This window comes from Hylobates moloch, unplaced genomic scaffold (assembly GCF_009828535.3).
Source record: "Hylobates moloch isolate HMO894 unplaced genomic scaffold, HMol_V3 SCAFFOLD_11, whole genome shotgun sequence".
Lineage (NCBI taxonomy): Eukaryota > Metazoa > Chordata > Mammalia > Primates > Hylobatidae > Hylobates > Hylobates moloch.
The window spans coordinates 90,709,093-90,737,091 of record NW_026652286.1 but is presented as its reverse complement, the minus strand read 5'-3'; the positions used below and the strand labels follow the sequence as shown (position 1 = coordinate 90,737,091).

At 52.1% G+C, this 27,999-nt stretch overlaps 1 protein-coding gene across 3 annotated transcripts; it reads left to right on the top strand.

The window, feature by feature from the left end:
• The first annotated feature begins 788 nt into the window (after positions 1-788).
• Positions 789-27,999, top strand: TMPRSS13 (transmembrane serine protease 13). 3 transcript variants are annotated; one of them, XM_032167537.2, is made up of 13 exons: positions 789-904; positions 11,100-11,529; positions 12,664-12,768; positions 15,412-15,534; positions 16,016-16,145; positions 18,053-18,145; positions 19,089-19,132; positions 19,867-20,029; positions 21,044-21,216; positions 22,979-23,077; positions 24,554-24,696; positions 24,848-25,000; positions 26,386-27,999. In XM_032167537.2, exons 1-13 carry the CDS (start codon positions 884-886, stop codon positions 26,410-26,412), a joined length of 1,704 nt encoding a protein of 567 aa, XP_032023428.1. In that variant the 5' UTR covers positions 789-883; the 3' UTR covers positions 26,413-27,999. The 3 variants fall into 3 exon arrangements, with proteins under 3 accessions (XP_032023428.1, XP_032023429.1, XP_032023430.1); XM_032167538.2 differs by lacking the exon at positions 26,386-27,999 and adding an exon at positions 25,204-25,613; XM_032167539.2 differs by lacking the exon at positions 12,664-12,768.

The following is a 27,999-nucleotide window of genomic DNA, read 5'->3' as shown; positions in this document are numbered from 1 at the left end:
TTTTGCAGTTCTCAGCAGCAGCTCAGCTGGGACTTAGCCGGAGGCTATGAGGACTCCTTTTGCTATAGCCCTTCCTCTACTTCTTTTGACTCTGAGGATCAGAATAGGGTATAGGTTTGGGATCATGAGTCAGCCGAATGTTTCTTGGAACAGTTACCATTCAGATAGTTATGTTTTATTTCATTGACTTTGATGTGTTGCTTCTAGCACTTTATTGTTTTCAATAGAGGGCAATTCATTATGTGCATAATTAAAGGTCATTTGATTTTCATTTGTTTGTTAAGAGTTTCATAAAAACAAACAGAGTTCAGGAGAAAGCAATTGCCAGACCATGCGCCCAGAGACCATGTGCCCTGATTTGGGATTTGGACACCTGGTCCTTGGAGATGAAGGTTCCCACTGTCCTGCCATAGGTGGGGCTCTGTCCCTGGCCTGGAACGTCCCCTGTGGGGATAGGGTCATCTCTCAGAAGCCTCTGGAACATCTGTTTCACGGGCTCAGGTCAACAGGACCAAGACCATCCTCTCAAGGCTCTGCCCTTTCTCTCAGGGCCCCTCTGAGGAAGTAGCTCAGAACACTCCTCTGCTTCTGTGGGGGCAGTTTCAGGAGTAAAGGCAGCTTCGGGTTCCGGTATTCGGAATTCGGTATTCGCTGAGTAACTGGGATGGCCTGGATGAGGGGCGGAGGAACAGGTCTGGCTAGTTCTGTGTTGTTTATACTGAGGATTACTTCACACATCCCAACTGGCTTCCCCGCCCCGTTTGGTGGGGGCTGGCCCTTGGCCCTCCAACTCCTTTACCCCACATGCCTGGGAAGCCAGGGGCCAAGATGGATCTTCTCCTCGACATCAGCTAAGCCTGGAGGACTCTTCCCCTCAGAGACCATGGAGAGGGACAGCCACGGGGTGAGTGTGACCTCAGGCCTCGGGCCAGATCCTCCCAGCACTGAGGAAGCAGGGCTGAGGCTGGGAGACAGGTGGGACGGCCACCTCTGTGTTTCAGGTTTGGGGGAAACTGGCTGTGCCTCTTCTAGTTTGAAGCTACTTAGGATCAAGATCTCTTGGTCTTCTTTTAACATGGTTCTAGAAAGAGCCCCTGGGAGGAGAAGCTGCTGGGATTTGGGGTCTGGCTGGTGAGCATCCCAGGGCTGCGTGGCTGAGTCATGGGTTCCTGCTCTGTAGTCTGTGAGCACTCCTGCCAGGCATCCATGCTGTTACAGCACCAACTTGGCCGATTGGGAATCCAGGCTAATCTACTTTAATCTCATTTTTGCTGGTTGGAAAATCAAAAGCATTCTAACTGCAATTTGGGGACACCTTGTCAAAATCCCTCACTACGCTCCTAAACCTTCCCAGAAAACTGTGACTTTCTGGGTGCATTCAAGATTTTCAAGGGGATGTTTCAACCTCCCTTGGTCACTTCCTTTTGGGCTTAATAACTTTCATGCTTGGGAAGTGCTTCTTGATGTTTAACCACAAGTCCTGCTACCACTCAAGTTCCTTTCTTCTGCTGCTCTTGGGGTGGGAGAGAGCAGCTGGCCTGTCCTCTGTGGAAAAGCCAGTCATACACACATGAAGGCTTCCAAAGATCTTGTTCTGCTGTGCCTCCACTTTCTTTTCTTCCAGGAAATCCCTTTTGTGCTCTCATTTCTCCTTTAGGTCTTGTTTTCTGCCCCTCTCCAAATTCTCTGTACCTTACCAACATGGTAGCGCCTGGGACTCTGGGAAGAATGGGCTAGCACTGGGTTTGGGAAAGATCAGCTCATCCTATGTTCTGGCTTATAGTTGGCTTGTGGTCCATTCTGCACCCACAATGTGTTTCTGCAAATTTTACCATCATTTTTTCCCACCATTCTTCCAGCCCCCTCTTGACTTTTCTTTCCCAGGCTGCCTCCCTTGCCGTCTGCTTTGGGCTTCTTCATTCATGTCTCTACCTCACCAAAGTCACTTGGCCTTAGGCCTTGGGGGGTTATCAGAGCCTCTTACTGTTGAGCAGTGAGGGGGGTACACAGGGGCATGCAGAAGGTGAATTCTTAGTCACAGCCATGGGGCATCCTCCTTGGCAATATGCTGGGAGCCTAAACTAGATGGTCCCTAAACCCAAGAGTGAGAAGGGCTGAGCTATTCAGATGGTGGCCATGCTCCCATTGGAAATGGATAGGCCATCTCTGAGACAGGGTGATGGCACGATATCTTCCCAGGAAGCTCATCTCTTCAGAGTCAGGGACCAACATGAAGGTTGCTGGAGGGATACAGGACAGAGAACAGACTTCATTGGGGAACTCCCAATTAATCTATGAATTAAGTGTCAAATATTATGATAGGTGCCATGTTCATTCTGAAAAAAAGATTGTCCAAACTTCTCTTGGAATGGAAGAATGGAATCATTACATCCTTATTTAAGGTTCTTAACTTTACTCCCCTATTTAAGATGGAACTCTGAGAGAGTGAGCCTATAGTTGGGGCTCGTATTCCCATCTGCAGCAGGTTTCTTAACCTCGATTAAATAGGAGTGGGCTGGGAGAAGCTGGTCACCTGAGCTTGTGCCTTCTCCCTGAGGGCTTTATTGCAGAGAGATGCATTGTGATTTCTGTCCCTCACCTCCAAAATGTTGTGAGGAAGATGGTGTCCAGTGGGCTTGAGCCTGCTGGCAGTCTTCTGGCAGCTGCTGGATCTTCAGAGGGATCTTGGAAAAGAGGTGGAGAAGGGTCTCAGTTTCTCATATTCAAAAGAAAGTTGCATGTTGTTGTGGACAGAGAACTGACCATGTTCCCTGTCAGCTTTGGGCAAGCCACTTCACCTTTCTGTACCTTAGTTTCTTCATCTGTAAAATGGAATAATAATACTACTCTCAAAAGAAGAATGTTGGACAAACTAAATTTAACAGAGTTTAATTGAGCAAAGAATGATTCTCAAATGGAGCAGTCCCCTGAAGGAGAATAGATTCAGAGAGATTCCTACACAGCTGCGTGGTCGGGGAGGATTTATGGACAGAAAAAGGCAAGTAGTGTATGGAAAACGGAAGTGAGGTACAGAAATAGCCTTATTTGAACATGGTTTGAACAGTTGGCTGCCTTTGATTGGGCGAAATTGGTGATTGTTAACAAGAGTAGCTTACAGTCTGTTTACACGTCCATTTGAGTAATAGTTCATTAAGTACAGAGAAACCTTTTGATCCAAACTTAAAATATGTAAAGAGGCAGCTTTAGGCTAAGCTTAATTTAATAATACCTACCTCAAGGAGTCTCAAAATAGTGTCCTTCCCATAGTAAGGCTCATTTAGAATAGCATCTGGCATAGAGAGATAGAGATAGATAGATAGAGATAGAGTCACAGAATGTTGAAATTTATCATCACTGCCTAGAATTTGGGGCGGGCTTCTATAAATTTGGACAAACATCTTCTCCCTGTGCCTCAGCTTCCCCACCAAAGAAGAGGGTGGGACAAATTCCCCCCCGAGGCTCCTTTCTGGCTCCCTGACAGTCTGGAATTACATAGAATGGGATGACAGGTGCGCCACACCAGATTTGTTCTTGACAGTGCATATTTTGTACTTTTTCAAAATGGGTCACATTTTTAATTCTCAGAGCAGTGCAATGCTTATTAAAGAAAGACTGAATTAGACCCATTGATGAAGCAACATTCCTTTGTGGAGTGGATTTTCTTATACCGGGCCTTCTTCAAGTGGAACAGGTTCCAAATTAGCCCAAGGCCGCAGGTGCTAGGGACTGGTGAGAACCGTCTGGGGGCCCAGCGCTGATCCAGGATGAGGCACCCTTTCCAGAGGGTCTGGGCAGTTCCCGAGATGGCTCACCAGTGGGCTCAAGTCACTCTGCTGTGTCCCAGCCCCGTCCCAGCCCCAGGCACCCCAAGGACCCTGGCACCTGCCCTATGCCCCTGTAGGTGTGCAGCCCTCACCTCGTCCTCCAAGGGCCCTGGTACCTGCCCTATGCCCCTGCAGGTGTGCAGCCCTCACCTTGTCCTCTGTTTCATGTTGTCATTGGTGCGGAGCAGACTTCCTTTGGCACAGCCACCTTGCTTTCCCCTGCGTTGTCCCCTGAGACTTGGCAGATGTGAGTGTAAGCATGTGGGAGTGTGTGTATCGGGCCCTGGGCTGGGGAGCTGGGTGGGAAGGACAACTGATGTAACAATGGCCACTTAGCTTAAGTGTCTTGTTTTGGCCAAACAGCTTCCTCTTGGTATAGCAACAACGAGGGTGGATGTGCCTGGCCAAGTGGGCAGGGCACTGGTGACACAGGCATGAGGGAAGCCACCACAGGGAACCCTGGCTTTAGCAGTCAAGTGGAGGCCTTGACAGCACCAGATGGGGGTTGGTTTCCCTAGGAGGGAAGCAATACCCAAAACTTTAGAGGGGCCCCCATTATGTACCAGCCCTGAGTGTGTCACTACCCTACGACTGGCAGCAAGAGAAGGTACAGACACAGGGAAACACTAAGGCAGCATGTTCCTGGGCAATCGAATATTATTTGCTTGGCAATAGTGGGCACTCCATGTTCTTTACAGCATTTGATGAATGAATGAATGAACAAGGAGGTGTCTTGATTCTGGTCTAACAGGATTCCCCAGACTTTTTCATGTGCACAGGAGGCGTCGGAAACTAGAAGGGACTTCAGCACTTACTCTGGCCAGTCCCTTTCAAGTTCTTTGTTGCAGCTGCCTCTTTTGTTCAAATGAATGTTACGTAGCCTCCACTGTATGAAACTGAAAGGTCGATCTTCTCTGTTGAGGTGAGGTAAGGGCTCAGAGCCCACCACAGTCCCCACCAGCTGGTCTCCAAAGCACCTGCATGGAAACTGAAATGCTCTGTGGAACACTGTTTGAAAACTGTTGATTGTCCAACACCCTTAATTTATAGATGAGGGGGCTGAGGTCCAGAGGGGGATGTGACTGTCCCCAAGGTGACAGGGCTGCCTAGGAGCAGAAGTGAGGCTCCCCATGCCCCCCACCCCCAGGGTGAGGCAGACCCTGCAGCTCTGGCCCCTTCCAGAGTTCAGTCTGCCTCAAGGGCTGACCCGAGTCCCTGAGCTGTATACTGCGTGTGCACTGGGGATGCTGGTGCTGGGTGAGGAGGTGGTAGGGAAGATGCCTGTGTGCTGAGGGGAGCCTATATTTGTGGGGTTTCTCTGGGTTCAGGGAGGGGGAGAGTAGGAAAGGGCCTTGGGAACCTGGAGGTACAGTGAAGCCTGGGTCTAGCCATGAGGAAGGGAAAAAAGTCACCCAGTCCAGCCTGGCCCTCGCTGGGAAGGGTTCAGGCCTCCCCTGCCACAGCCCCAGGACTCCCCAGGTTCCCAGCAGCCAAGGAGGGTGTTCAGGCTCTGTCAAAGGGAGATCCTGATCTTTCTTAGTGCCCCCAGTGCTTCCAGAAGGGTTTAGGGAGGGGTTTTTCTTCCTGCCTAGCCCAGAGTGCTGGGTTGTTGGCCCATGGTCTGCCTGTGCCCACCCTGTGGGCGCCCGTGATGCCCAGGGTCACTGGGGGAGAGACGCTGCCACGGAGGCCTCTGTCTGGGAAGGGTCCTTTCTCGTGGAGGCTGGTAAGGGACAGACAGGGGAAGAGCAGAGTGTTATGTAACAGCCCAAGGATGGGGGCCAGAAGATCATGGTTCTAGAATTGGCACCATCCCCAACGGGCTGTGTGACCGTGAGCAAATCACACAACCTTTCTGGGCCTTCATCGCCTCAACTTGATATACTTATACCCAAGTATAAAGGGCTTGGGTGGGTTTTCTTTTCTTTACTTTTCTTTGAGATGGGGTCTTGCTATGTTGCCTAGGTTGGTCTTGAGCTTCTGGCCTCAAGCCATTCTCCCACCTCAGCCTCCCAAGTAGCTGGGACTACGTGCCGGTGCCACCACACCCGGCTTGGAGGGTTTTCAGAGTCCTTGCAGCTCTGACAGCCTGTGATATGCCCAACCCTGGGTAGTAGCTTTACGAAGGGATGGCCCAGGGCTGAGGAGGGAGACCCAATTGGCTTAAACTGGACTGAAACGGGCCCTGATGCACCCGCCCTCAGGCCATGAAGCAGCTGCTGCTGCCTGCTGGACATGCTTCAAGACTAGCAGGAGAGGTTTTTTGTTTGTTTGTTTTGTTTTTATTATACTTTAAGTTCTAGGGTACATGTGCACAACGTGCAGGTTTGTTACATATGTATACATGTGCCATGTTGGTGTGCTGCACCCATTAACTCGTCCTTTACATTAGGTATTTCTCCTAATGCTATCCCTCCTCCCTCTCCCCACTCCCTGACAGGCCCTGGTGTGTGATGTTCCCCATCCTGTATCCAAGTGTTCTCATTGTTCAATTGCGGGAGAGCTTTTTATAGGGTCGTTCACACTGCAAGCCCAGGCTCTGGGGGACCTGAAGTGCATATTTCCCAAGTTCAGGCTGCTGCTTATGGCTGGAGAATTCTCATTATGCAGAGCCTGGGGCTCGATCCATGGCAGCAGCTCCATAACCACTGAGATGAAGCAACCAGGAGCCCACGTCACTCAGGCGCCCCCCTCCCTGGCATCATTAGCTGGGCCCCCAGAAAGTCCAGGAGAGGATAAGGGCTGGACATACTCAGGGGCTGGCTAACTTACTCTACCTTCCCCACCAGGTAACAGCCCAAGGGGCAGAGTCTGCAACTGGAAACCAGAAAAACATCCCATTCGCCTCAGGGGGGATCTACCCCTGGGAGCTGTGGTGTCAAGAGCCCTGGGCTGGAAGCAGGGGGCCTTGGGTTTAGTCCCTCCTCTGCTATAAGATGGGCCTGAACAACTTTGGGCAAAGCACACAAATGTTTTGGGCCCCTACCTCTCAGTCTGCAAAGTGGGAGTAAAAATTCTTATAAACTTCTGTCCAGGGACAGGCTTTGGAAAGACTCCCAGAGCCAGGGGCTGCTCCTCTTAGCTCTCCCTAGCTTGTCCCTCACCACTTTCCTGCGGACCCCTGCCCTGCCTTCCTGCCATGCTGCATCCTGCCCCAAAATGTCTGGAGGGCTCTGAACAAGCCTTGGGTGAGGACCCGTGGGAGCTGCAGAGGCATAGCCAGGTGGTAGCAGTGACAGCCTGGGGTGTGGGCCTGTTCCATGGCATGGCAAGGGCTTACAATTATGTTACTGCAGGGGGTAACCTCAGAGACTACCCCATGGGTAGGTGAGGAGAAGAGGTATGGCCAGGAAAGAATGGTTGGCAAGGTTAGGCCAGGGACGTTGCTCAGAGTTGACCACACTCCCCTGCTCCGCCCTGTGCACCTGCCCCTGAGCAGGCTGAGAAGCCTTTGGTCTGCAGGCAGGCTGCGGAGACGCCAGGACACATCAGGGAGCTGGTCATTTCACTTCCACTTCTGAGTCTTCGGCTCACTGCCAAAGGCTGGGATTTGGGAAGCTTGGGTTCTGCTCCTGGTTCTGCCCTTTGTAGCTTGGGACCTTGGATAAGAAGTCTTGGCCAGGCGTGGTGGCTCACACCTGTAATCCCAGCACTTTGGGAGGCTGAGGCGGGCACAAGATCAAGAGATCGAGACCATCCTGGCCAACATGGTGAAACCCCATCTCTACTAAAAATACAAAAATTAGGTGGGCATGGTGGCATGTGCCTGTAGTCCCAGGTACTCAGGAGGCTGAGGAAGGAGAATCACTTGAACCTGAGAGGTGGAGGTTGCAGTGAGCTGAGATCGCGCCACTGTACTCTAGCCTGGCAACAGAGTGAGACTGTGTCTCACAACAAACAAACAACAAACAAACAAGTAGTCTCCTCCCCTTCCTATTCCCCAGCTGCTGAAGGCCTCTACTCTGAGGGTGAGGTCAGGCCTCTGGTGGGAGGCTAGAGTCTCAGCAGTTGTTCTCCAAGAATTGGGGAAAGGAAATGAGTTAGTGCTATAACAGGTTAGGTATCAGGAAGAACTTCCAGCAGCGTGGAGCAGCAGGCTGTGAAGTGCCTAAAGAGGGTTAGTGTGGAATCTCTTACTCAGACGATCCCTGAAGATGAGAACTCTTCTTGATGTCTGGGAGGGTTTGGGTTGAGGGTCAGAGTCAGGGGATGGAGCGGGGGCCTCACTCTGAATGATGCTCTTCTCTGGTCTGGGGGCTGCCCTTCCACCCTGATGTCCCTGTTAGGACTTGTAGTTCTCTTCATGGGCAGTTCTTCTTCAGGTCTTGAGGCTCCGGAACTCTCCTCTTGCCCTGGTCTGGGGGTCCAGTCACTTTCCACTTTCCTCCCAGGCTCTGACAGCAGAGCTCTTGATCTACCCAGACCAGAGCGAGATACCCCCAGACTCAGGGCCTGCAGGGACTCCATCCCACTTTCAGATGTGTCGCCCTTTCTGCAGTTCTTGGCTTTCCACCAATGCCCCCTCCCCACCAGTTCCCTGTCTAGTGTGACTCCCTTCTCCTGTTCCAGCTTTACAGCTTTCCCCATCTCCCTCCCCCCACCTGCCCACCCATTTTCCTCTGGGCCTGTTCAAGATGGGGCAGCTGGGGCTGGATGGCAGGGTCCTGCTCAGGTAGAGACAGCCTGAGCTGCCTGGGAATGAGAAGACTGTGCTAGAGTTCCTAAAGACCATTAGCTCGTTCAAGGGGTGAGGTGGGCTGTTTCGTCTCTCGGAGTCCTGGGTCCTTGTGTACAAACTGGGGATAGTAATTCCTGACTATCTTGCTAACTGAGAGACTTGTGACAATCAAATCACATAATGGTGCAAAACTGCACATACAAGCCCTGAAGAGACGAAGGTAGGTCCTGTGGATGTTTGTGACACTGTAGGTCAAGACCCTCCTTGCTCCTAGCAGACCTGGTTAGAATCTGAGCTGTCACTTACCTGGTGTGTGAATTTGGGCATGTTCTTAACCTGCCTGGACCTCTGTTTCAATATCTATAAAATGAAGCTAACCATACCAACTGCAAAGAGCTGTTAGGAGGTTGGAATGGGGTCCCGTAAAGTGCTCGTGGGCTGTTATCTTTGTCATGGTTTGACACACATTTATAGACCAGGCTCTTTCATGTGTATCACCCATTTATCTGGGGGAAGGAGGTAAGGTCTGCCTATTTTACATGCGTGGAATCAGGCACTGAAGCGTTATGTCGCTTGCCCAGGAAACACAGTTGGGAATGGAGGCAATCAGATTCAAACAGATTTATCCATAGCAAGCACAGCATTCCCACAAGCAAACAAACAAAACCCAACTACCGGCTGGGTGTGGTGTGGTGGCTCACGCCTGTAATCCCAGCACTTTGGGAGGCTGAGGCGAGTGGATCATTTGAGGTCAGGAGTTTGAGACCAGCCTTGCCAACATGGTGAAACCCCATCTCTACTAAAAATACAAAAATCAACCGGGCATGGTGGTGGGTGCCTATAATCCCAGCTTCTGGGGAGGCTGAGGCAGGAGAATCCCTTAAACCCAGCAGAGGTCACAGTGAGCCAAGATCGTGGCACTGCACTGCAGCCTGGGCAACAGGGCAAGATTCCAATACAAAAATTAGCCAGGCATGGTGGTGCACACCTGTAGTCCCAGCTACATGGGAGGATGAGGCAGGAGAATGGTTTGAACCCGGGAGGCGGAGGTTGCAGTGAGCCAAGATCGTGCCACTGCACTGCAGCCTGGGTGACAGAGCAAGACTCAAAAAACAAACAAACAAACACTGCTCACCACGCCCTTACTGTGTATTGGGCATTTTACAGGTATGATCTGTGACTTCAGTACCATGAAGCAAGGTGCTTCGCTCTAGCTTACAGATAGGAAACTGAGATGTAAAGAGATGAAGTCACTTGCCTGGGGAACCCAGCCACCTTAGAGGCAGACCAAATTCCAACCTGGTCTCTCTAACCCAGAGCACCAGGATAACTCACCTGACCCCGATGCTCCAGGCCTCTAGGTACCTCCTGGTCTTGGCAGGTCACAGGGCCCAACTATGGGTCACACTGGAAAGTATCACAAGATCAAGATCCCTGTGGTAACCCCCAGCCCTATCCCCAGGTTCCCAACGTGTTCCCGGCCCTGCAGGGCCACAGGGCCCCATTCTTAACCAATCTCACGAAGGCAAAATGGGCACTCTGTACACGTGGTTCACGAAGACTGTGCAGGAAGCTCTTCTGACTCAAGAAGGGCAGGTGACTCAGAGACAAATAGGCATGGGGTAGAACCCTGACTCTGTGATTCTGCAAGCTGAGCTCTGAGCCTTGGCTTCCCTATCTGTAAAATGGGCTTCCAAAATACCAACCTCCCAGGGATGTGGTGAGGCCCTTGTGAGGCCACAGATGTGAACGTTTATTATCAACTCTAAAGTGCCATACACACGAGTGATTAGTATTTTATTGTCCCGGCTTATGGGAATTCCCCCTGAAGTTGGGGAAGACTTAGAGTGTGCACAAAAGAGGAAGGGAGACCAGGCAGGCTGGTGAAGGTGCCACAGTGCCAGGATCCCTGGCAGGAGCCAAGGCCCAGGTCACCACTGGAGGGAAGGGCAGGGCCTTCTGCAGCTGGGGCTTGTCTGTGTTATGGAAAGACCTTAGTCTGGCCTTTGTCCAGCATTCTTTTTCTCCTCAGATGAGCTCATACTGGCGCTCAGCCCCTTCAGTTGGCAGGTCAGGGCTTTTCTTAACTAGTGCTTAACTAGCGATTACAGCTCATAGTAAGAACAATATTTTATAATCAAACACACATATATGAAAGAAAAGGATGCGGATGTAGGAGGTGGAAGGGAAGAGGGCAGAAGGGGTCTTTGCTTTCCCCATGGGGGACCACATTCCCTTGATACGAGGTCTCAGAGTGAGTGACCAGCCCAGCAGCCTCTTCCTTTAACTCCTCCTAGACATGTGTAGCCTAAGCAGGTGACCTCCAACCCCCGGGCACAGGGCCCATTGCCCTCTACCCATCTGTGCAGGTCCTATGTGGCAGGGGAGCCCCTAGGGGAACTGGGGGACAGCAGGCTCTTTGAGCTTTCATTCTATCCTTGGACACAGTCCTCCTCTCAGATGCTTCTTTGTCCGGGGGGCTTTGCTCAACCCCCAGCTGCTACCTGAGAGTATTCATCTCCTAGTGCAGCAGAGCCGACAGCTGGGGTGGGTTGGCAGGGGAGCAGCCTGAGGGATACTCTTCAATCTGCTTTCAGAATGCATCTCCAGCAAGAACACCTTCAGCTGAAGCATCTCCAGCCCAGGCATCTCCAGCTGGGACACCTCCGGGCCGGGCATCTCCAGCCCAGGCATCTCCAGCCCAGGCATCTCCAGCTGGGACACCTCCGGGCCGGGCATCTCCAGCCCAGGCATCTCCAGCCCAGGCATCTCCAGCTGGGACACCTCCGGGCCGGGCATCTCCAGCCCAGGCATCTCCAGCCCGGGCATCTCCAGCCTGGGCATCTCCGGGTCTGGCATCACCTTCCAGGTCCTCATCTGGCAGGTCATCATCCGCCAGGTCAGCCTCCGTGACAACCTCCCCAACCAGAGTGTACCTTGTTAGAGCAACACCAGTGGGGGCTGTACCCATCCGATCATCTCCTGCCAGGTCAGCACCAGCTGCCAGGGCCACCAGGGAGAGCACAGGTAAGAGGGATGCTTCAGGGAAGGCAAGAGAGATGGGAAGCAGCCACTGGGCAGGGAGGAAATCTCAGAGCCAGTGTGCTCTGCTCTCATAGCAGACAACGATGCGGGGAAGGGGAGGTAGGAGGGTGGGCAGTGAGGGACCTAAGGGTGGGGGCAAAAAGGAAACATTACATGAAAACCTGAGACAGTGGAAAATTAGGGGCAAAGGGGGTAGGTGATAAGAAGCCAGGACTAACGAAGCAAGGTGTCACCCTGGAGTCTGCACAACCCAGGTCAGAGCACTGGTTTCAATAGCAAGGTCTCCCAGTTAGTCACAGGGTTCTTTCCTTGCACTGTCCTGTGGGTCTACCTAAGAAGCTGGGGTCTGCAGCGGAGCAAGGTCATGATCAGCGGGTCCATCTGTGGGTGGGGGAGGAAAAGGAGAGATTCTGACCAGGTGTGCAAGTCCATCCCCAGCCTTCCAAATTGTGGGTTGCGTGGTTCAGCTACTAGGGAGTCAGAGAGGTTGAATAGGCCTTGGGGACTGGGTCTGCCCTTAAGGAATCAGTGTTCCTGCCCACCCCAATGCTGCCCTCCCCCCATCCCAGAATTCAGACTGTCCCCACCACCACAATACACACAGGCCTGGATAATACGTGGCTTTGGAGGATCACTCGAAGTTTGGGGCCCATCCCACAGCCTTGCCCTCTCCAGGGAGGGTGAGGTGCTTTGGTATCAGACCCACTGCATTGGAATCCCTACTCTGCCACTAACTCACCAAGTAACCCTGGGAAAGTGGTTTCACTTCCATGAACCTCAGTTTCCCCATCTATAAAAAGGGGCCTAATAAGACTCTGCTCATGAGGTTGCCGTGAGAATTAACACAGGCAAAGTGCCTGGCTGGCCCAGAGAAGAGCACAGTAAAAGACCGCTGCTGGTGCCAGGCAGGGTGAGCTCAGTTTTTGCATTTTCAGATGGGACAAAATTCATTCATTCATTCAATTGACTTTGTGCCCCATAAAATTTCATTCCAACTTCTGGGGTGGAGTGGTCCTCATGGGGCCCTCCTGGGCCACAGCCTTGTTTCCCCCATCCTCTCCATCTCGTCAGACTCCTCTCCAGCCTCATCTTCCCCTGCTGCCGCCCTGCTCCTAGGTACCAGCCTGCCCAAGTTCACCTGGCGGGAGGGCCAGAAGCGGCTGCCGCTCATCGGGTGCGTGCTTCTCCTCATTGCCCTGGTGGTTTCGCTCATCATCCTCTGTGAGTTGAATGCAGGGGTGGGTTCTGGGCACTGCTGGGCAGAGTGGGACCCAGGGATGGTGGCAGGCAGGGGGGACAGGTGTGGGGACCACCCACTCACCTGGCTACCGTGTTCAGAGAGGGACTCTCCTGCAAATGGCTGTGGACTGTGCTGCCCCCGGGCCCCTGTGGGGTATCCAGGTTAAGAGTGTGGAAGTCAGAGGAACCTGAGCTTGGATCTTATCTGTGCCACTTACTATGCAGCTTACTTGGGCAAGTTAGTTAAGCACCCTGAGCTCAGTTTCTGCATCTTCAGATGGGACAAAATTCATTCACCCATTTCATTACTATGTGCCCCATAAGTTCTCATTCCAACTTCACTAGATTATGAGGAATAAATAAGACAACAGCACAATTCCTGGAACAAAATCTACAAATACTGGCTATTAAAAAAATACACATGAAAACACTGATTGGAAAAAGTCTGTCAAGGATATTCAGTCAATGGGATGACGTGTTCAGCATTCAGGGGTTCAGGCCCATTCTCTTCAGCAAAGATACCCAGGCATGCCCCAGGGCTCTCTGCTCAGGGGTCCACTATGAGCCCAGCACAGTGGGAAACTTTAGGCAGCGCAAATGTGCGTGTACATTATTCTGTCCTGTCCTCAGGGAAATTACAGTCTCCTGGGGGAATAGCTGGAAATTTTGAAGGGCAAACGCATTTGAGTGTGACTATGAGGAGGGGATGACAGTTGTGTGGGTTGGATGCAGGGGATAGCTTCTTACAGCTGTGGGGCCAGATGAAGACCTGGAAGGTGGGACAGCAATTATGCCCAGCAGGGCATCTGAGCGAATGAGCAGCCACAGAAAATGTGGGAAGCCAGGTGGCAAGGACAGCATGGGGGAGAGGAAGGGACCTGCCTAACCAAAGTGGAGAAGGAACAATCAGGGACCTGGGGCCGTCTGTTTGGTTCAGCAAGGCTGGGCCATGCCGTAGAGAGCTTTAAACCCCAGGCCAAAGAGTAAGGATTCTGTTAAAGAGGCAGCACCAGTAGTGAAGGGTGGAGTGGACCAGCGCGTGGAAACGTCTGCTGGCAGGGCTGTTGAAGGGGATTCTGAGGGAGGGGCAGTGTGCTGGCAGAGCAGGCTTTAGTGCCACGCAGACCCTGGCTCTGCCACCAACTGGCTGTGTGAATTTGACAAGTCCATTAATCTTCTGAGCCTCAGTTTCCCCACCAGTCTGACTGGGTGGGGTGGTCATTGTCATAATGCACATAAAGGCCTCGGCATGGTGCCTGCTGTGACTTGCTGCCCTGCCCTCCCTCCCTTTCCCACCACAGGGCACCCCGCTCCATGAAAGCCACAGGAATAACCCATGGAGGGGCGAGATGGCACCCACAGGTGGGCTCACAGAATAGAACTAAAGCTCTCAGCATGGTTTCACAGCATTTCCTGAAGTCCCCAAAAGCTCTGCCAGGGAGGCCTCTAGACCTCCAGGGCTAGGGAGGTGGCTTGACTTGTGCAGGTCACCAAGCAGCTACCTGGTGGGGTCAGGACTAGAGCCCAGGCCTCCCGACCCCCAACCCGGCCCAGCACCCTCTCCACTACACATCCACGTGGGGCTCCGTGAGCACTCCAAGGGAGATTGCCCAGGGTTCCCCAGGGGTTGAGTGCCCAGGATGTGGGAGGAAGACCAGGGCACAGAGAGGAGGGGCCAGCCCAAGAGATTAGAAGGGATTTGTGTCTGGACCTGGAAGGAGCAGTCACACACGGGCGGCCTTTACCCTGAGTGATGGAGAGCACAGTGGGCCCTGGAGGAGAAGCAAGGGGTGGGGCTGAGGAGCTGGTGGAGGAGGAGAGGCAGGGTGAGAAGTTAGAACCCGGGTCTGTGAGGCAGCCAAGGGGAGGTGCCTCCAGGCAGGAGGGCCCACAGCCCCTGGTTTGGAAAGAGAGTGCCATTAGAGAGGGAGGAAGTCGTGAAGCAGATTTGCACATATGGCTTGTAAAGCTGTTTTCTTTTAGCCCCAACTTGTATATGTGGGAATCAGCCACCTAGAATTGCTGGTTGAATGAAAAAACATTTAAAGGCACAAAGACAAGTCATGGGGAAAGAACTGAGCATAGAGGTATCCCTTGTGCAGGGGAGAGGGAGAAGGAAAAAACCCAGGAGATTTTGAGGCTGGAAGGATGGTCGCCTTTGAGAACAGACAGACGGTGGTTGCCTGTGTGACTGTGAGGACAGAACTTTATCTGCTGTGACCCTGCGGAGCACAGAGAAGATGGGATGGCAGAGGGGTTCTGAGAGGGAAGCTCTGGGATACTGGAGGAGGTGGTTTCTCTGGCCACTGTGTTGGCCAGCATGTAGGGAGGGGAGTTCCCAAGGCGGTCCCCATCTCCACAGCACTCTCTCTCTCTCTCTCTTTCTCTCTTTCTGGGTGGCTGGCTGCTCGAATCTGCCTGGTGCTGCGCTGCTTGCAGGAGCTTTCTGGAGCATTCTGGAGCATTCCTGAGCAGCCTTTCTCTCCATACAGATGGGGGACGAGAGCCCCAGAGTTCAAGAGGGATTGCAGGTCGGTGTCTCAGAACCCCCAGGGCCTTGGGCTGCTCAGTGTCTCATCTCTGTGGGGCTGGCCGTGACCCAGCTGTCTGCTTCTTTTTCTCTAGTCTGGTTCTGGCGGGGCCACACAGGGATCAGGTACAAGGAGCAGAGGGAGAGCTGTCCCAAGCACGCTGTTCGCTGTGACGGGGTGGTGGACTGCAAGCTGAAGAGTGACGAGCTGGGCTGCGGTAAGGAGGCTGGGTGCGGGGGAGCGCGTGTGTGCATGTGCATGTGTTTGTGTGCCTGTTTGTATATGTGTGTGTGTATGCATGCCTGTGTGTGTATGTGTGTGTGCATGTGTTCGTATGTGTGTGTTTGTGTGTATGCATGTATGTGTGTGTGCGTGTATGTGTGTGTGCATGTGTGCATGTATGTAATCCAAATCCAACGATTCCCTGTCCATTGCCTCCCATTTGAGCTGACACACAGTTTGCACCAGTCTGTAGCACTCTGGTGACTTTGCCTTGGCTCTGTCCATGTTAGGCATCCTGAGTTTCTGAGTACTGGTTGACCCCCATGACACAGGCCATGTTCCTGGACTTTTCCCAGGCCTCAGCAAGGAGTGCTGTCAGGACAGGCCCTTTCTCAGAGCCTCACTCAGCTCATCCCCCAAGAGCTTGATGCTTCCTAGGTGCTGAGGACCTGCTCTGCTTTTTTCTTGCCCTGCAGTGAGGTTTGACTGGGACAAGTCTCTGCTTAAAATCTACTCTGGGTCCTCCCATCAGTGGCTTCCCATCTGTAGCAGCAACTGGAATGACTCCTACTCAGAGAAGACCTGCCAGCAGCTGGGTTTCGAGAGGTAACCCCCAACCTGGCCCCAGAGTCCAGGCTTCAGGGATGTCTCAGGCTCTTCACAGGGCGTCTCAAGCATGTTGCAGATACATTATATTAAAAAGACCCCTGGGGACCGGGGCTGATCTCACTAGCTCTGGACACCCTCGAGGTATTCAGAGTCAGAGGCCCTGAGATCCTGTGAGTCTGGAGCAGATTGTTTTCATGAGGCCAACGTAATGATGTATAGATCTGCAATAGTATCAGACTCCTAGATGGTTCTTTGCAGCAAAGCACCCTCACATCCATTATCACATTCACTGATGGTGGTGGTGGCCCTACGACTTGGGTAGGCATTTGCGCAGATCTTTTCTTTTTATATGTGGGAACTAGAAGCTCAGGTTGTGCAAAGCCTTTCAATGGACTTTGAGCTGTAGGTACTGTGGCTTGAGCCAGACCTCATCAAATGGAGAATGAAATGGGGCAGGTGAGGCTAGGCAGAATCGTAACGATCTTTGGCTCTAAAGATTCTAAACAAATCAGGCAGTGCTAATAGGTAGAGGAGGAAGTAGGTGAGCAATGACCTTCCACTTGAAGAAGTATCTGATTTTCAGCCCAGACACGCATCTCCATCCTCCCTCTTGGACCGAGTTTTCAAGATGGGTAGTTTGGGGTTTGTCAGTGCGTGTGAGGTTGTAGGGAGAAGAGTTTAAGATCTCACTGTGGGTTCTCTACAGAAGAAGCACCGAAAACGCCTGGGATGAGGGGTTAGGATTTAGAACAAGTTCTCCACCCCACCTCAGCCTGTCCAGATCCATGAAAGGGGGATGGTAGTAATCCAGATGGAAGACCATGGGCATCTTTTATGAGTTGTGTGGCCTTATGCAAGCCCGAATCTTCCTTAGGCATTCAGGTCTTTGAATGTCACTTATTCAAAGAATATTCATTGAGCTTTTATCATGTGCTAGATACTGTGTAGTACCTGGACACAAAGGAATAAGACAGGAGCCCAGCCTTGAAGGACCTCTAGTGTGGCTCAGTGAGAGAGACTTAAACCAATAACCACAGCACGATGTGACGTGTAATGATGAGGATGTGTGTGAAGCACTAATGGCACACAATGGAGAGGGTGCCTAACTGCACTGGTAGAGAGAGCAGAGAACGGGCCCTCTGAGTAGAGGAGCAGCATGTGCAAAGTGTCATGCCAGGGTGTCACGCAGGGGTGTACCACGTTCTAGAAATATACATACATTCCACGCAGAGAGTAGGACACATTAGAATCACCTGCCATGCTTGTGAAAATGCATCTTGGAATCAGAATCTCTGGGATTAGGACTTAGAACCTGCTCAGCAAACATCCCAAGGTGATTCTTAGGCACACTGTGTTCTGAGATCCAGTGGGCTTGTCCAGAGCTTCTCACGCTTTAATGTACAGATCAGTAACCTGGGATTCTTTAAGATGCAGATTCTGATTCAGTAGGTCTAGGGGGATGCTGCTGCTGCTTATTCACAGATCACAGTTTGGATAGAAAAGGGCTAGATTGATGTTTCTCAAACTTGAGTGTGCATCAGCATCACTAGAGAACCTGTTAAAATGGTGATTGCTGGGCCCACACCCAGAGCTTCTGATTCAGAAGCATTGCTAATATTAATAACTTCCCAGGCAATGCTAATGCTACCAGTCTCCACCATGAGAAATGCTGGGTAGTGCATAGGGCTGGGGATCTTGGAGGGGGAGATAGGAGGCAGTGGTGGAATATGTGGGTGGGGCTGCACTTTATCAGGGCTTGGCTGCTGCTTGGAGGAGTTGGCCACCATTCAGACCATCACAGTCTGGCCTCTGTCAGCAGGGCTGGCGGGGCTCTAGCCTGCTGGAGGACTTGGGATGACTCTGTCTCCAGGGGGCTCATTCTTCTCCCCTCTCCTCCCTTGTAGTGCTTACCGGACAACCGAGGTTGCCCACAGGGATTTTGCCAACAGCTTCTCAATCTTGAGATACAACTCCACCATCCAGGAAAGCCTCCACAGGTATGGTGGGGCAGGCAGGCTGCCTGTTTGTGAGCAGGGGAAGGAGTGGGTGGGAGGGGGTCTTTGAGTCAGGGAGCCCCCTTCACTGGCTTTTCTAGGATCCAGCCTCCAGGAGTCCACCATGAGTGTTCAGGGGCATCTCGGAAACAGTCCTTATTCACCAAACTGCCTCCTGACTTAAAAGTTCTTATCTGAGGCTTGGTGCTGAAAGCAACTGGAGACCAGGGGTGCCCCTGAGAGTTTATCAGGTCATCAGAGGCAATTCATGAACCTTGGGACCACCAGTCGGCCAGATGTTTGGACTGAGAGCTGCTGCAGGGAGTGGACCTGGATAGGGGAGGGAGAAGCATCACTGGGGTTGGGGACAGGGTAGACGGGCAGCAGTAAGGGACTGCCAGGTGCAGGCATCAGGGACAGGGAGGGCCACGTGGGAAGCATCGGAGGTTTGGGGGCTCTGCCAGCTAGCATTGTTTGCCCTGCAGAGGGGAGAGAAGAAGCCAGGCTCCAAAAGAAGTAATGGTGAGGGAAGGGACATGAATTTGCTGCATCTGGATGCCTGCTCTGTGCTGCGTGGTTTCTGATTCTGCGTTGAGGAGCTGTGTCAGAGGAGCACCAGACCACCTGTTTAGCTGTGAAAAGATGCTGCGACAATGAAGTCCTAAGTTCAAAGAACATGGATCTGGGCCAATGTCTGCAATGTGCCACAAGAAAACTAGTTGAGGGGATGAGAGTGGAGATTGCACTGAGCCACTCCGATTCTGGACAAAGCACTGGAAGGGAGAACATCACATGGGGAAAGGGGAAGCTCAGAATCTCCTGCTTCCTGTACAAAGGGTAGCTTCCTTGGAAACAGGATAGGAACTGAGCAGGAGTCAATCAGGAAGGCTTCCTGGAAGAGGTAGCTAATGTGCCCTTTTCCCACTTTCTGTGTCTCCCCTTGCAGGTCTGAATGCCCTTCCCAGCGGTATATCTCTCTCCAGTGTTCCCGTAAGACGTTCTTCTTGGATTGTGGCCAGTGTCGTGTGGGAGTAAAGGGCAGAGGGGCAGGACTCCTCTAAGGGAGGTGTTTGGCACAGGGGTTCAAGTCAGGAACAGTGTCTTAGCCAGCAGGCCTGCTTCAGGGCTGGAGTCCCTGTAAGGCACTGGTACACCCAGGGCAACATTTCCCCTTCTCCTGACTCTGGTAGGGGCTCAGCCCAGCAACCTTTTATTCCAAGGAAGCTGTCTGAGTCTCCTGTGCATCAGGGGAAGTGTATTCTTCCTATGTTTAGAAACAATAGAGACCCCCATTATAATGCTTGTCAATTCAGGGTCACATTAGAACTGGTCTGCGTTCCTGTGCGCCTAATGGCAGTCCTGGGACTTACCATCATGACCCTAATGCCTGACACAGTGCCCAAAGCTTGGGATATTTAGAAAGGATTTGTCAAATCAATGAAAGAATGAGTGAAGGAGAAGAAAGAGGAACCTGCCTGGGGTCAAACTTCCCACAGAATGATCCCAGAAAGCCACCCCACCATGTGGTGTCTCTGCTCTCACAGGACTGCTGTGTGTAGCAGATAAGGGAGAAAAGCCCATCCATAGGAGGGTGGGTGCCCTTCAGGATGGGGCTGCCTGAGCCCGTCCTGGCCTTGGGAGCACGGCAGAGGCATCCTGATCAGGAGCTCGGAAAGAACCCTGGGAGAAACAGGGTTCACAGTACGTCTACTCCTTCCCTCCAGACTGCGGACTGAGGGCCATGACTGGGCGGATCGTGGGAGGGGCGCTGGCCTCGGATAGGAAGTGGCCTTGGCAAGTGAGCCTGCACTTCGGCATCACCCACATCTGTGGAGGCACGCTCATTGACGCCCAGTGGGTGCTCACTGCTGCCCACTGCTTCTTCGTGTAAGTGCCTGAGAGGCAGGTGATTTGACACTGCCCAGGGTCAGGAACCGCCAGGAAGGGCTGGCTGCAGACTGACTTCTTCGTGGAGGAGGACTCTGGGTGTGAGTCCAGCCCCCATGGGCCAGTTGGCACTGGTGTAGCTTGGGTGTTCACTTGGTCCTGAGAGTGTGGGTCGGGGGTGTTTGTTCTGAGCTGGGCCCAAGGATGAGAAAGTCCCATTGATGGCCCCAAGGGAGAGAGAGGCAGGCAGGAAGAGGGACTGGGAGCCTGCCCCTGAACAGGGTGAAATGAAAAAGGCTTTGGGTTTGTTGTTGCTTCCTGCAAATGGAACTCATAGCAGAGGAGCCCCTAGTTATCCCAGAAATTGAGGGCTAGGGATTGCAGGGAGGGCACTGTATCAGCTTCTAACAGTCACCAGCTGGCCTAGTGTCTGGGGGCCCACAGCCCAGGCTGGTGGGCAGGAAAGAGCTCTGGGACCAGGCCTCAGGGGCACTGGCCTCCCTAGTAATGAGTTCAGTGTGTTACTTTGTCCTGTCTGTATTTGCTGAGGGTAACAATACTGAGATCTTATCAGTACAAGCCCTTGACCCTGTCTGGTGAGTGAATCTGTGCCCCCTATCCTTAGTCCCAGCACCTTCTGCAGCCCTGTGACTTGTCAGCATCTGTCAGTTCATATCGAGGCCCCAGAGCTTCAGCATAGCAGAAGTCGGACTCTTATTTGATCCTTGGTGACTTGCAGAGGAGATAGTGGGGGGTGAGTGCCACACAGAGGTCTTACTCATCCTTCCTTCTTTATTACTGTAAGGTGCAGAGCTGCAAGCTCATAATTTTTGAGGGGCTGTTGGGGATTGCTTTGGACTCCAGGGATAAGATAGAGGGTTCCCTCCGGAGGTCATTTTATCCATCCTCCTGCCTCCAAGCTGGTGCTCTGACTGTGGCTCCTGTAGGTAGTAGATGCTGCCAGTGAATGCTGCCAGGCAGGTACTGGACCACACTCCTTTGTGGCTCCTGCAGGACCCGGGAGAAGGTCCTGGAGGGCTGGAAGGTGTACGCAGGCACCAGCAACCTGCACCAGTTGCCTGAGGCAGCCTCCATCGCCGAGATCATCATCAACAGCAATTACACCGACGAGGAGGATGACTATGACATCGCCCTCATACGGCTGTCCAAGCCCCTGACCCTGTCTGGTGAGCGAATCTGCACTCCTCGCTCTCCTGTCCCCCAGCCCCAGCACCCTCTGCAGCCCTCGCATTTGTCAGCATCTGTCAACTCATATCCAGGCCCCAAAGTTTCTGCAGGGCAGAAGTCAAAGACTCTTAATGATCCTTACTTGGAACACTTCTGTTTTACAATTAGGGAAACTGAAGCCCAAGCATTATAAATAAGTTTGCTCCGAATGACACATCTCACATTACAAATTGATGACAGAGTCAGGGCTTGGGTACTGATCTTAATCAATAGATTGAATTCTTTCACTGGTATTAACTGAGCACCTAGGGGCCAAACACTTTGGTAGGCATTTTACACATATGATTTCATTTACTCTTCACAACCAACCCTGTGGAGCAGGTACTATTATTAACTTCATTTGACATATGAGGAAATGGAGCTTTACAGAGAGATAATTACCTGAGGCCACAAATAATAGGTGGTAGCTCTGGGATTGGAACCAGGTCGATCTGATTCCCAAGCAATGCTCTCCCCACCTGGCTCTAGACTGGCAAATTGCTTACCCTGCAGTCGAGAACTTAAGCTGAGTACACATTCAAACAACTAATTGCTACAATGTCGTTGCTAAGGACCAAATGAGGCTACACAAAGGAAATGCTGCAGAGGTTCTCAGAAGATCACTGTGGACAGGGAACGTCAAAGAAGACTTCATTCATTCATTCATCCATTCACTCATTTGTTCACTTATCAAACACTATATGGCCAGCCCTATAGTACAGTTGCAAATAGAAATAAAATGGGTGACATACACCAAGACGACCAGTAGAGGCCAATTATGCGATGTTTTGGGGGAGTGGGGAGCTACAGTGGCATAGGCGGGAGCAACTAATCATCCCGGCAGGCTAGGGGAAGCTCAGCAGAGGAAGGATAGCCAAGGTGGGTCCTGAAAAGATTGGAGAAGACAGGTAATGGGGTCTCAGGAAGGACCCTGAAGAATGGAGCCAGAGCCCTCTGGCATAAACAGTCTTACAGGTGGGAGAGGGAGGAGGAGTACTGGCATTTCTGGAAGCCTTGGAGGACTCTCTGGTTAGTCCAGCAGTTCTCGTGCTCTGAGCCTGTGAGCTGGTGTTTCCTCGCACATTAATTATGGAGGCGGTGTCTATCATGAGTCAGAGCAGTTGGATCATCAGAGTGGGGTGTGGAGGAGGATCCCTGGGTAGAGCTCGGTTGGGCAGCGCTAGCCCAGAACCACGCCCACGCAGCGTCACACCCACTCAGTGGGGAGAGACCCTAAAATATGACATTTCTCATGAATCCCCTGGGGGTCTTGGGCTGATTGATGCTAGCTGTCAAGGCTCCTGGACTTTTTGGAGAATCTTTAAAAATACCCGTATTTTCATTTCTTAAATATAAAAATAAAATAAAATAAAACCCGCCCCAGCAGCTTGTGACCAAATGAGTGGGTGTGACCCTCAGTTGCCCAGTATCAGCTTGTACAAGGGAGCTTCCAAGGCTTACGCATCTGACCACAGGGCAACCCCTGAAATCAGAACGGCTTTGAGGACTCTGGTAGCCCCCAAATGCTGGTGGGTTATGATAAAGTGATCGAGTTTCATGTCTGGTCAGTCCAAGGCTCTGGAGGATTCAGAACCACTCGAGTCAAGGATTAATGTTCTAGGAGCCCCCTCCTTGCCCCCAGAGTGGTTCTGCTCCTTCTCCCTCCCCCTACTGAAAGTCTCAGCCTTGTTCCTTCACTGACATCTGGAGGTCTTGTTGCAGCTCACATCCACCCTGCTTGCCTCCCCATGCATGGACAGACCTTTAGCCTCAATGAGACCTGCTGGATCACAGGCTTTGGCAAGACCAGGGAGACAGATGGTAAGAGGCAAAGATGCTTGGTTGTGTGTGTGTATTCATGTGCATGTGTGTGTATACATGTGTGTGTGTAAGCAATGTGTCTGGGTATACAGGTGAGGGCCTATGTCGATGAATGTTTGGGTATACAGATTCATGGGCCTGGGTGTGAATATCTGTGTATAGACACCTGAGTATATGCTGGTGCAGTCGCTGTGACAATGCCCTCCAGCCAAGACCACCTGGAAAACTGCTGTGGTTGAACTAGTTGAGTTTGTTGCTCATCGCAATGAGAGAGAGAGCACGCCATGAAGAACCACGGAGCATCTCAGCAAGAGGGTGTCAGAGAGGGACTGTTCATAGGATTTGGGTGGCTTGGGGAGGGTTCAAAGACGTAGGACTTTTCTCTAAATTGTGGTGTCAGGGAGCAGGGGTTACTCTATGATTGGGAAACTTAACAATCTTATCTAGAGGCCGGGCATGGTAGCTTACACCTGTAATTCCAGCACTTTGGGAGGCCAAAGTGGGAGAATCACTTGAGCCCAGGAGTTCAAGACCAGCCTGGGCATCACGGCAAAACCCCATCTCTACAAAAAATAGAAAAATTAGCTGGGCATGATGGTGTGTGCCTGTAGACCCAACTATGAGAGGGGCTGAGGCAGGAGGATTACCTGATCCCAGGGAGGTTGAGGCTACAGTGAGCCATGATCGTGCCACTGCACTCTAGCCTGGGTGACAGAGTGAAACCCGTCTCGATTAAGAATATCTAGGAGCTCTAAGTGGTAAGGAAGCAGCAGTCACTCATATTGGCCAGGAGAGGGGGATGTCTGGTACTGTTGTGGTTTGCACAGTGACCTTGCTTTTGTCTGGCCTTAAACAAGATGATGAAGTGGCCTTGTTTTCACGTCACCCCAGTCACAGTGCCTTGTCTTGTGAGATTGCTTACTTTGAGCAGAATGATCCCACGGTTAGACTCAGGCCACTTCCACGCATCAGGACCACTTTTCCCTCCCTCCGTGAGGCAGAGCAATGACTGATGTGGGCACAGCCTTCTTCTCATCTTATCTCCATACCTGACTAGCTGTGTGACTGTGGGCAGGTCACTTCTCCAGCACCAGGCGTCCCCACCTGTAAATGGATTAATGCCACCTGCTCTCTTTAGGGCGCATAGCTTCCAAAAACAAAGCCATGTATCTGAGGGTGCAAGTGCTGTGCAACATGTCGGGTAGACTGATAGGCTTGTGAGTGTGTCTGTGTACATGGGTGTCTCTGTCTCACGTGCAGTGAGCTGTGTCTTGTGTGAGGGTGTGTGTGCCCATATGTCCTGGGTGTCCAACCACAGAGGGCCTCCCTTGGGTTGGAGCCAGGCACGGGCATGGCACCCTCCATTCCCAGGAGGCTGTGATTCTGGGTCTTGGGGTGGCAGCTGGATGGCCAGGAAGCTATCCAGAATCTCACTGGCTTCCCATCATCTGTCTCCTCCACCCCACTTCACTGAAGACAAGACATCCCCCTTCCTCCGGGAGGTGCAGGTCAATCTCATCGACTTCAAGAAATGCAATGACTACTTGGTCTATGACAGTTACCTTACCCCAAGGATGATGTGTGCTGGGGACCTTCGTGGGGGCAGAGACTCCTGCCAGGTGAGGGTACCTGTGGGTGGGGCTCAGGTCCCAGCACCCTGGGGGTGGGGGAGGCTGGGGTGTTGGGGCTGATGTGGGAATTGGGACCCCACCCTTTCCCGCTCACAGACCACCTGTCCCATCCTGCGAATGTGCCCCCTCTCCCCTGTAGGGAGACAGCGGGGGGCCTCTTGTCTGTGAGCAGAACAACCGCTGGTACCTGGCAGGTGTCACCAGCTGGGGCACAGGCTGTGGCCAGAGAAATAAACCTGGTGTGTACACCAAAGTGACAGAAGTTCTTCCCTGGATTTACAGCAAGATGGAGGTAAGATCCCTGCAGCAGGACACTGCACCCAGCAGGCTGGGAACTTCCTAAGGTGGGGACCCTGGAGGAGCACCCACAATGTAGGCACAGGTCCCCTCAGCATCCCTGTATTCGGGGGGTGTTCTGGACAGGGACACATGTGATGCCTGGGGTCAATCCCAGCTGCCTATGTTTCTTTCCCTGCTTTTCTTCCCTCAGAACAGAGCTCAGAGGGTTGAAAAAGGGTGGACCTAGAGGCCGGGCAGGCAGTTGCTGGGCAGATGTTCTCCCAGAAGTATTTTTTTGTGTAAGGTTGCAATGGACTTTGAAAATGTTTCAGTTTCTGCAGAGGATTTTGTGATAGTTTTTGTCATCAAGCATTTATGCATGAGAATCCGCTCTTCATGGCCTTTCCCAGCTCTGTTTGTTGGAGTCTTTTTGATTTTCTTTTTGTTGTTGTTGTTGTCTTTTTTAAAAAACACAAGTGACTCCATTTTGACTCTGACAGCTTTCACAGCTGTCACCAGAATGCTCCCTGAGAACTACTATTCTTTCCTTTTCCCACTTAAAATATTTCATCAGCACCTCACTACTATCATAAAAAAGTATAAAGTAATAAAATAATAAAAAGTTACTTTATGTTTTTTGACTTGCTTTAACCTATATCCAACCTCAGAAGTCATTGCTCAGGTCAAACTGAACCACAGACTCTTCAGTGTGTGCCTTACCTTGCCCTTGGCCTTTGGAATACTTGATCCACCCTAGAGAATTCCCTCTCCCACTTCCACCCTCTCATCTTCCATTTTTCTTACTGAAGAACTCTGACTAATCTATCAAAATCAGCCATTTACAACGCCTGGAATATCCTCGGTATTTACTATTTTTATAAATGAAGGATGAATGAATAAACAAATAAATGAAAAGAATAAAATGTGGGCCTAACCTCGGTGCCAGCCCCAGTGCCACTCTCCTCTCCCAGGGATGACGGAGATGTGAGTTCACACAGGCCACTGGCGGTGGAGTGATGGGAGGCCTCCCTCCACGGCAGGAATTTGGGTGTCAGGATACAGGGATCTGCCTGCAACTCTGCTGACCCAGTTGAGACCCTGCCTTCTCTGGACCTTCAGCCTTTAGCTATAAAGCAGGGGGTGCTCTGCCAGCCCTCCCCTTCTCTGCCTGGGGAACAGGGGAGGGCTCAGATGGGGGGAGCAGAAAAGGCTCCAGAAATCTAGTGCAGAGAGGCCCTCCAAGCCTGCATCCATCCTTTCCCTGTGCTGTCCCTCCTTGGAGAGGCAGTGCTAGGTGACAGCGAGGCTAAATTATAAGTTCTGAACCCCAACCTTGGGCTTCTGTGCTCCCCGCCCACCTGGCCCACCCTCACCCTCTTCTCCCATTCTCTTCCTCAGAGCGAGGTGCGATTCAGAAAATCCTAACCAGCTGGCCTGCTGCTCTGCACAGCACTGGCTGCTGTGAAGACTCTGGCCACAGTGACTGGCCTTGTGGGGCATCATCTGGGCTAATGGCCACCAGGCACCATCGGACTCCCACCTCCACTGTCTGCTGCCTCTGTGTGTGTTTGTGTGTGTGCATATGTGTGCATTGCCACTCTCCCAAGTTTTTCAGAAACCAGCAGAGTTGTCAACTCTTCTCAAAATCCCAGGCTGGAAATTACCTGGAGACAAGAGCTTGATTACTGTGGATGTTCCTTCAGGGGTGTCCATAGATGGCTGGAGGAAGTGGAGCCCAGAGCCCAAGGAAGGGCCAGGAATTCTTGCTTCTCTGACCCTCACTTACAGACTAGCCCAGTGTGGGCAGATGCCGGAGGCCCAGGTGATGCCATTGCTGTCCTGGGATGGATCGTGGGTTTTGGTGGATGCAGCTTCCCAGTGCCTGGACCGTCTTTGGTGAAAAGCTGCTCCCATTGGCGTTATGAGCATCAAGCCCTCACCCAGACCTCCTGCTGGTGCCATGGATGTCACCAGTTGGGCTGTGCTGTGGCTAACCAGGCTGACAACTGAGATGAGGGTTCACTGTACTCATTTGGTCACAAGCTGCTGGGGCGGGTTTTATTTTATTTTATTTTTATATTTAAGAAATGAAAATACGGGTATTTTTAAAGATTCTCCAAAAAGTCCAGGAGCCTTGACAGCTAGCATCAATCAGCCCAAGACCCCCAGGGGATTCATGGGAAATGTCATATTTTAGAGTCCTACAGAATATTTCTGGCCTCAAAGGACTGGATGAAGAGACTGGACAAAGTCCCCAGGATGGGCATCCCCCAAGTCACTACAGCATCTGGAGCCCCTAGGAGATACTCAGGGAAGCAAATCCTTGTTTGAGCTGGCAAGCAAATCCGACACGATGAGGTCCACAAACTGTTTCTGCATCCTAGGGCTCTGACGAAGGCTTGAAGAAACGGATGCTGTTCCTGCGTAGGCTCCCAGGGGCCCCAGGGAGGTCCAGGTGGACTGCCTCTCTCATTCCCAGGGGCTGTCCTGGGACTTTGGGATTTCTTCTCAGCTTTCTCCACCTTTCAGTTTCTCAGTTGTTTCAGAAACATAGCACTGACATCAAAACTGCTATGGAGAGACAGCTAACATGGTCCCACGCCTTCCAGGCAGCCCTGCTGAAGGATCCAAGTTGTCCCTGTTCCTGCAAATCATCAACGTGCCTGGACTCACCAGCTAAAAGCCTGGGCCTTCCCCAGCCTTTTTTCTGGGGCACCTATTCCTCTGCCAGCCCTGCTCCCCTCACCTTCCTTGGGCCTGTCAGGGTCTTTTGTGGTGCTGTGCTTCTCAGAGGCAGGATCCAAGCAGATTAGCCCAGCCTAGCGCAGCTCAGGCAGGCCATGGCTGCTCAAGGGAAAGACTGCCCCAGAAGAGCAAGCTGGAGAGGCTGGGCAGGGGCTGATGGGGCTGGGTACACTGGGGAATGTTAGCAAGACTGGGAAGGAGGCCACGTTCCTGTCTGCAGCAGCCCCGAGAGATGGTCTTCAGCAATAAAAGTTGTGTGACCTGAGA

Coding starts and splice junctions, on each gene's coding strand:
- TMPRSS13 (XM_032167537.2), top strand. CDS start 884: ATGGAGAGGGACAGCCACGGG. Junction 16,146..18,052: donor CAGCAGCTGGGTTTCGAGAG/GTAACCCCCAAC, acceptor CCTCCCTTGTAG/TGCTTACCGGACAACCGAGG. Junction 20,030..21,043: donor GCTGCCCACTGCTTCTTCGT/GTAAGTGCCTGA, acceptor TGGCTCCTGCAG/GACCCGGGAGAAGGTCCTGG.